This window comes from Sinocyclocheilus grahami, unplaced genomic scaffold, assembly GCF_001515645.1.
Source record: "Sinocyclocheilus grahami isolate Dianchi unplaced genomic scaffold, SAMN03320097.WGS_v1.1 scaffold572.1, whole genome shotgun sequence".
Lineage (NCBI taxonomy): Eukaryota > Metazoa > Chordata > Actinopteri > Cypriniformes > Cyprinidae > Sinocyclocheilus > Sinocyclocheilus grahami.
This window is the reverse complement of record NW_015505751.1, coordinates 28252-37734: the sequence shown is the minus strand read 5'-3', so window position 1 is coordinate 37734 and position 9483 is coordinate 28252. Positions and strand designations below refer to the sequence as shown.

Genomic DNA, 9483 nt, shown 5'->3' with positions numbered 1-9483 from the left:
GATTGTCATAAAAGGAGCCATTGTTTGTCTTTGCTACCACATAGCACATATAGGCGTTTGCCTGGCGTGTTCATCCGTTTATGATTCTTTTTTTCTACTCTTTTGAAGTGATTGTCTCTTGGTTCTCTCTGAAAGCCATTCTCTCACCTCCACAACATATTTGAGGAGCAGCCTCTGTTGTTGTGTCCTATTTATGTTGCCTTTTTATTTTATGACAAGTATAAAGACAATCCCAAATTTACATTGTTACCTGAGGCTCTGCGTCCCACTTTCAGCACAAAATCACCATTTATAAACACAGAGGCCTTTTTTTTCCAGGAAACACTAGAAAAGGTTAATGTGGGAGTTTTTAGTTTTCCCGTTGTTCTGTGCTCAAGTTCAGTTCAAACTTGTGCTGGTTGTTTCTAGATAATCAGAAATGGGATTTGTTGCAAAATGACACTCTACAGGGATTATAAAGCACATGTACTTCTGGTCATCTTCCCACGAGTCTCCTCTCTCCTGTTCTCCAACCGTACCACTGCTCCAAATCAAGGTGACTCGCACTCTTTTACCTTGAAAAGAGAGGTTTGAGTTCCTAAATAAAGTAAATCATCTCTTTAAAAAAAAAAAAGTGTTCTTGTTTCTGTAGAAAGGTGAAGGATGGAAAACTGTGCCTATTTTGCATTTATGAACCTTGTATTTCTTACCATTTTTGCTGATGGTCGACAACAAACTGATGTTCCCCTTGTATTTCAAGTCAAGACTGTAATGTATCTTTCCAATTCTGCACTTTTACCCCTCTGAATGTCATGAACGTGTACGTGTGCGCTTGTATCTCAAAAGCTTTGCAATACTAAAGTGTCTCTTATTGATGTAGAAGGTACAGTCGCCTGTTCAAACACGCAGGGTTTTCAACACTATTGTGCTTTGGACGCATATCGCAGCCTGTTTTTGGTTCGAAAGGTCGTAGTTTCTTCTTTTTTTTCACCTTGAATTAAGATTTTGCAATATTTTATAATCCAAACTCTATTGATATTGCTTTACTGTGAATAAGCTATTTTTAGAAACAGTGGAATTTAAGCATGCGTATACTCCTGCAATACAAGAAAAACAACTTTTCCCCTTTTTTCAGTAGATGTTTTCAATGCTTTTGAGTATTTAACAGCAAAAAAATATTGTATTTATTTTATGTGAATTTATGTACATTTTACCCTGTTGGATACAATTTTGCTGTCATTCTTTTTGAGGAAAATAGGTTTGGGTTTAATTTTGAGTAGATTAAATTGTTTTGCATTCCACATTAAAGGACAGGAAAATTACGTCTCTCATTGCTTTTTTCCCCCTCTGACCATTCTCAACTCCATTGTGGCCACCGTGGAGGCGTAGATATGAACACAGCTATGTGCATTTCACAATTCCTTCAGTGCAAAACCACATGACACTTCCACCTGGGAGATGAATCATTTTCCCTTTTCAGGAACCATGTGTGAGGATTAACCATAATCAGATGGGAATTAGTGCGCCATTGAATATTTAGTCTTCTTTTAGCTATATGAATAACAGCTAAGGCTTTTAAGATGCTAAAACAGTTTCTACGTTCAAACCCTGATCCTTTTCTTCACGGTCAGTATCCATCTTGTAGACAATGACAACATATCTCCGATAGAAACGTGTTGCGTTTTTGTTAATCACTTTTTAATTCCATTTTGATTTAAAAAAAAAAGAACAGATAAAATACTAAGGTATTTTCCTGACACAGTTAATTCAGTTTATGAAAGTTAGCAAGTCTGGAATATAATTTGCACAACATAAAATCTGAATTTTTTGTTTATATATATATTTCATAAGCTTTGCTGCCCCCTAGTGCCCATTTTAGGCATTTCATTAAACCCATGTTCTCAGAATCATCCTCTTCAGTTTTCCGTGGCAAATGTGAAGCTCAGAGAGGAAGTACAGTTATGAGAATGTGGCAGCATAGTGCATCTTGACCGGCGCATGCTGTTTCAAAGTCCTCCGGTAATCCAGCACGTTTGGCATTTTCCAAGGAGGACAGCTGTCCGCTCCAAGTCAGACAAACTTACAGTCTTCGCATACTTTGCACGTCAATAGTCTCAAAAGAAGTGGCACAATCCACTCAATCAAAACTCCAAACCGTCGACCACACATGTAAATCTACATTCCGACACGCTTCTTCCTCGTCTTCCATAGAACAACGGGGTTCAAGTCTCTGTCTTTGCATATGCCTCACGATGGGCTGTATATCTATACAGCGCATGCTGTAATGCACCTTGGGAAATTATGGGTTATTCATACATGCATCATGGTGGCTGCTGAGGCACAGTATGAAGCTGAGAGTGTCACGAGTCAAAATTCACCTTTTTGCACCAATCTGCACTTGAACTTGAAGAGAAAAATGAGCTACTCGAGACTGGCAGTTACATATTTGCATATTCAGAGAGAGAGACCAGACAGCGTCTACTGTCTGCTTCAGTGGTTCTAGCGGTTTCTTTTTGGCTATTTCAAAAGGTCTGCAGTTTATCTATGAGGTCATAACGTGAGGGAAGGAGAGTATATTGAAAGAGTGCTACACTGCACAGTTATACTTTTTTTTTTTTTTTCTTGGGATGTGAGGGATTTTGTCTGTCTGGGACTTCCTCTTGCAAAAGAGGTGGAGTCTGCATCCCATCTTATTTCCATAGTTACAGATCGTCAATCATCTGCTGAAAGTCGGCAATCAGGCCTTTGAAGTCGATCCGTTTTTCAGGTGTCGCCTCCCAGCATTTCCTCATCAGACTGTACAACTGTCAAAACACGAAAGATTACAATCAGACACAAGCCCTGGAGCACAGCTCACACCTGCTGATTAATCATCTAACCCTGAACCATCATAAAAGAAACCTGTGATTCTGCAATTCATAAAGCAGGAAATATCCTATGGCAGGATTTACAACCAAGGCATGGCTAACAAGGGGTTTTGTAAAATTGCTAAATGTTAATAAAGCAGAAAATATGTATACCATTATTAATTCAACTACGTAAATAAAAAAAAATACAAATATTAATTTAAAGAATAAGTTTTAAAGTAAGCAATTTACATTTAAATAAAAAGATGCATACTTCACAAAAAAGTACACATATGTAAATAAATGAAATGTAAGAATTATGTTTGCTCAAAGATAAAAGACCTATTCCCACGTACGGCACACTGTCAGTTACCGGCCGAAAATGAAAAGTTTGACAGTTTGTAAAACAGTCTTGCATGTGTGGGTGCCAACTAGAATTCTCTATCATTACTTAAGATCTCAGAGGTTACTTTAAGTAAAATATTATTACACCAATATATATTGTATATAATGTAACATACACTACCGTTCAAACGTTTAAGGTCAGTATTTATTTTGTAATTTTTTTGCTTTGTTTTTGAGATTTGAGCTCAGCAAGTCTTTTTTTTAAATCTAAAAATACAGTAAAAACCGTAAAACTGTGAAACAATGCAATTAAAAATACCCGTTTTCTATGTTAACATATTTAAAAATGTTATTCCTGTGATGACTAAGTTTAATTTTCAGCAGTCTTAACTACAGTCTTCAGTGCCACATGATCCTCAGAAATCATTGTAATATGATTGGCTGCTTAAGAAACGTCTTATTATCAATGTTTCAAACAGTTGTGCTGCTTCATATTTTAGCGGAAACCATGATATTTTTTTTTCAGGATTTTTTTAAATAGAAAGTCGAAAACAATGGCATTTATTTGAAACAATTTTTTTAACATTTTAAATGTATTCACTATTACTTTTGATAAATGTAATTTCTGTCATGACAACTCTCGGAGGGATTGGCATGGTATTGTACATGACAATGTTAATGTATTTGGTCTTGGTCGGAATAGATCTGCTACGCTGCTGATGCTGCTGCGTCAGAGCAAGTACCGAGACTTGCTACTGCTAATACATCCACAACATGCTGCTGTGGGCATGTAAGAAATATTGCTGCTGCAAATATAACATACATGAAATAACCCCCATATTGCATACATGAATCACCTCGTAGCAGATCTATACAGGTGGAGCTGGGGAAGGTGGAGGGTTTCTGAAGCAAGCTGCAACTGCTACGACAAGCACTAGTCATATATTTGAATGTTAAGCAGCGAGCTCATTGGCTATCGATACAGGAGAGAACCAATCAGCTGTGCCATGTGATAATGATGTCATTAGGTCAGATTGAGTTAGACCTATCGGTCTGCGCCATCTAGAGTTTCATGCCAGAACTCTGTATATATCCTTGCTAAAAAGAAAAAAAATTTCCAGAGAAAAAAAAAAAAAAATCTCTTACCGACCTCAAACGGTAATATAAATACACACCAGTTTTAGTAAAGCTATGTATTACCCTGTCTGAGCAGCCGTCTGGTTTTGGAAGTCTCTTTCCCTCCTCCAGGACTTTGACCAATCGTGTAACAGTCATCTGGCCATGTGTTGGACCAATCATCTTAAGGAACACCTGTGGGGGTGGAGAAAAGTGGGGTCACTGGCCTGATTTACAATTAAGCGCTGAGGTATTAAACATTCATCCATGTCTCCTCTAGTAAACCACCTCTAATGCTTTCAGTGGGTGAGGAAGCATTACATTGTGCATCTGCATTGTGTTCAATGTGAAAATCGGACAAATCCCTCAATAACAGCGTTTCCTCCAAAAGCGGCACACAGAAAAAAGTGGGGATTGGTGTGCAGCCGTTGGCTAAGACATCTGCCACTGTGGGCACAGACTGGCACCATCTGCCATGTTCTCAGAGACACAGACTCATCAGCACCTAAACAAGGGCTTCTTCCAGCCTACAGAAATGAACATGGGCTTTCTAAGAAGTGCTTCGCAACAAATCTGTATTCCCCTCCTGCTGCTTATAACACTGAATTAGAAATGCAATCAAAAGTAAAATACTTACATAAGGAAATATTTACATAAAACATTTGCATAAAAATAATTACATTAGTCTGTTCTAAGTGCAGCTGTTATATTTTGTGGTATTACTGATATTTGTTGTATTATTTTAATCTTCCTATTACTTTAATACCTTATTTTCATTTAAATGTATTTGTTATTTTTATTCAATTTTTACTTCTTTTTATTGTTTTTTTTTTTTTTACCATTACCATTTTTTATTTTTGTTTATAGCACTTTGTGAAATGTGCTAAATAAACTTGCCTTGCCTACTGACAGGAAGCTCCGCTGTTATTATAATAAAACATTTTATTTTATACCAGGGTTACTATAGTTACTAAACTAAAACCATAAAAACATTTTCATTACTTAAAATGAAAATACATTTTAACCGAAATATCTCTGAAAGATACATTTGAACTGAAATACATTTCTTGTTTTGATTTATAACTTGATGTTCGAAAATAACTAAAACTAAAATAAAAATTAATAACTTCTCAGACACATTTAAAAACAACAACAACTAAAAAAATGACAAAAACCCACAGCAAAATTTGTAAAACCTTAACTAAAATTAACCTGAAAGCAGAAAATATAAAAATACTATAATAGTATATTTTATGATAGTATCTCGATGATATTAAAATATCACTGTTTGTTTGGTACCCAATCAAGAAAATCAAGATACTAAATTAAGAAACAAACTAATTCCGGATTCCAGACTACTGTGCAAATGCTTTTTTTGACAGAATGTGTAGGGGACTTATGATGGCCATCATGTGATGTCCCATTTATCAGTTCAGGTTTCAAATGGGTGTTCATATGTATGCAATGGCTTAAGGCTTTTGGGACAGGGCTAAAAACATCGGACTGGCCACTTACCGACATAGGGCTGCATGAGGTATCACAGTATGTGAGCAGCTCATACATGGTCACTCCAAAAGACCAGACGTCAGACGCCCTGTAGAATTTGCAGTGGATCAGGCACTCTGGAGCATACCTGGGAAAATGAAGAAAAGAATCATTACAAAGTGGATTTCCCAAAGGGAATTTAACAATTACACGCAATAATGGATACATGACATCACCAACGCATATGGTTCATATTAGATTAAATGGAGATCTAGGTTAATGTATTTGGTCACTGCAAGGCCTCTAATGAGTGATTCTTACCAGAACACTGGACTGTCCAGATCATCTTTCACAGTGTAATAACCCTCATTATCCTTAATGCTTTTGGTCAGGCCGAAGTCTCCGATCTTGACCGTGTTTTCATTCTCCACCAGAACATTCCGGGCTGCCAGGTCTCTGTGGATGTAGTTGCGAGAGCCCAGGTAGTCCATGCCCTGGAGTTAAGAGGTCAGAAAACGGCAAGGGTGAGCATAATGTTACAGCGCGGGTCTGTATTTCAAACAGAACATATGGGCTCAGGAATCACAAAGGATCACACTGTAAGCAGCTGTTGTTATTGTTGGTCTATTGAGTACTAGGCCATGAGGACATGTTGACAAAATGGATACAATATTTATGAACGAATATATCACCGAGTATCGTCCATTTGCATTATGAGAAAATATATTATATATGAGGTTAATTTTTTTCATGAGAAAATAATACTTTCATTTAGCTAGGACACATAAAATTAAATTTACATTAAACTTTACTTTAAAGGACATTGTTAAAAATATATATATCTATTTTAAATAAATGCTGCTCTTCTGAACTTCCTAGAATTCTGGAAATAAAATATATCAAGGTTTGCACAAAAATATTATGCAGCTGTTTTCAACATTAAAAAATAATGTTTCTTGAGCATAAAATCTGCATATTAGAATGGTCATGTGACACTGAAAACTGCTGAAAATTCAGCTTTGACATCACAGGAATTTACTACATATTAAAATATACTACATTAAAATAATTTTAATTTGTAATAAGATTTCACAATAATACCTTTTTACTGTATTTTTGATCAAATAAATGCAGCCTAAGAGAATTCTTTAAAAACTCTTACCAAACCCAATAACTCATAATTTGATTGCAATTGAAACCGCAGCAAATTACACAATCTACCTCTATTATTTTTAATTATACTACAGTGTATTTCCATATCACACTATCACTTACTATGTCAATGCATTAATGCAAATTTAATTAATTTTATCAGATGGCATGTATTTTGCATTAAAGTGAATGTTTTACTATATCTGATGAGTTTTATTTTAATATAAGTGCAGTCTTTTTTCATCGGATGTGCCATTTTCTTGTATTAAAGCACATGAATGAATAGAGCACTTTTTTATTTTGCTTCTTGTTTGTTTGTGATTATTTCTGGGGGTTTTTTCATTACATCTTTGTTTCAGTGTGTCCGTGTGTGTTTTAGGGGTAAATACCAAAAATAGTCACTATTTTGGATAATTATTGAAGCATCATAAACCACATAAACCATTCAAACCTCATGTTACCTGGCAGATCTGTACAGCATAGCTGAGCAGGGTTTTAAGGTCTATGTGAGCTTTGTTTCTGGGGAGGTATTCCTTCAGACTGCCTGCCGGCAAAAACTCCATGATGAGCTTAATGGATCTCCCACCTTAAAACCAAAACAAGATTTACTCAACCAAATCGTGCATTTGGCACCAAAAGCCATTACAGTGTTATATTATTTATGATGTTCAGATTTCTGGTTTACCTTCTTCATGGCAGATGCCCTTATATTTGACAATGTTCTCGTGGTAAAGTTCTCTCAGGATGTGAATCTCACGCCACAGGTTACTGCTCTGCTCTTCTCGGTTCTCCGGCTTTAGAGATTTCACGGCCACCAGCTCTCCGGTCCGATCTCCCCGCGGATCATACCTGCACAACTCCACCTTTCCAAAATGACCCTGAAAACACAAGGATGTACTTCAGTCCAACCAGCAGATGGTCAACGAAATAAGCAGTTTGTTCTTGATGAGTTTAAGGACACAATTCACACACAGAATTGATACCTCTCCAAGATCTCTAATCTTTTTGAGGAACCTCTTCTCAAACACTGTAGGGTCCACCTCTAGCATGGGAACAGGTTGAATGGAAGGATCTGGAGAGAAAATATTAAAGAGGACATTAAATAGAAAACGGAGTAATCTACAACAGTACATAGAGAACAGTCAATCCTAACAGAGGTCTTCAACATATAGATATCTTAAAGGTACAGTAGCAAAAACTCTACTGCAAAACTCTAAAGTAGAGTAGAAATAGTCATAGAAGCCCAACTACAACTGATCTACATTGCCGTTCAAAGGTTTGGGGTCTGTAATGATGTTTATAATATTTTTGAAAGAAATCTCTTATGCTCAGCGATGCTGCATTTACTTAATCATAAATATGGTATAACAATAGTAGTGTGAACTATTATTATAATTTAAAAGAACTGTTTTCTATTTCAATACTGCATATTTTCAAATGTCATTTTGTCCTGTGATGAAGTTGAATTTTCAGCAGCCATTACTCCAGTCTACAGTGTTATATTTTTTCAGAACTCTTTAAAGAATAGAAAGTTCAAAAGAACTTGAAATTATTTTTTTTTGTAACATTATAATGTCTTTTTGTAACATTATAATCTGTTTATGACTTCACTGTCAATTTTGCTAAGTTTAATGTGTCTTTACTAAATAAAAGCATTATTTCTTTAAAAATAACATACTGACCCCACTCTTTTTTCAACGATAGTGTAGGTGAAAGAAACCTTAAACATTGAAAATGGACTTTAGGGGTAAAACATGTTTTTAGTACTTTTAGCAAGATGAATGTAGCACTTGGTACTAACCACAAGAGGTCAGTATGGAGAATAAATGTATTATTTTGGTAAAGTTTTAATAACTAATCTAGTGTTTATCTCTTTCATCTGTTTGATCCGATTTCTTTTCCTTACTCTGTTTCTCCACCATGTCAATGTCTCTGACGATGGCCCTGAAGAAGAGTCTCTGGTGAGGGTCGTAGGTCATACAGTGGGTCATGAGTTTGGCCAGCTCCTCACAGTCAGGTGTGGCCAGCTGACACTGCGCTGCGTAAAACCTCTCCTTCTGCTCAGAGAGATGACAAACAAGAAAAAGGCATAATTTATCAGCACAGAAGAGATCATGCTTACACATACACGTGTCTAACAGTGTACGTGTAATGTATGCGGTTACCTCTGTGAGCTTTTTGTCTTTGAGAGGTATCTCTCCGTTGTAACAGATCTCCCACAGAGTTGTCCCAAAGCCCCACTTATCCGCTGCTATGCTCAGATTAGTCGTGTCCTGTACACACTCAGGAGCAATCCAAGGAATCCTGTCCACACACTCTGTAGACACGCACAAAGCATAATGTCAGGCAAGAACATTTTAGACTAGATTTTTTTTCAATCAAGTGACTAAAACACTCAAACCACCAAGCTGGATTTTATTTGGTAAATCCTCATTTTAGGTGCTTTCCACAACCATTTCCTTATTCAAACACACACTGTAGTTTCAACAGTCATCTTTGCAAGCTATTAAGTCTTTTAAAAAGGCATTTAATCTAACACGTGATCTCTCTGCTCAACTCA

At 36.3% G+C, this 9483-nt stretch overlaps 1 protein-coding gene across 2 annotated transcripts in view; it reads right to left on the bottom strand.

Annotated features, from left to right (window-relative positions):
- Window positions 1-1323: 1323 nt before the first annotated feature.
- The window catches only part of LOC107556544 (tyrosine-protein kinase JAK1), a 32894-nt gene continuing 24734 nt past the window's right edge, over window positions 1324-9483 (bottom strand). For both annotated transcript variants that reach the window (XM_016239687.1, XM_016239686.1), the window contains exons 16-24: window positions 9089-9240; window positions 8830-8980; window positions 7907-7995; window positions 7609-7801; window positions 7385-7509; window positions 6093-6265; window positions 5802-5919; window positions 4371-4481; window positions 1324-2783 (exon numbers count right to left, since the gene is read on the bottom strand). In XM_016239687.1, the coding sequence (XP_016095173.1) occupies window positions 2682-2783; window positions 4371-4481; window positions 5802-5919; window positions 6093-6265; window positions 7385-7509; window positions 7609-7801; window positions 7907-7995; window positions 8830-8980; window positions 9089-9240 (1214 nt within the window). In that variant the 3' untranslated portion in view covers window positions 1324-2681. The remainder of the gene's footprint in view (window positions 2784-4370; window positions 4482-5801; window positions 5920-6092; window positions 6266-7384; window positions 7510-7608; window positions 7802-7906; window positions 7996-8829; window positions 8981-9088; window positions 9241-9483) is intronic.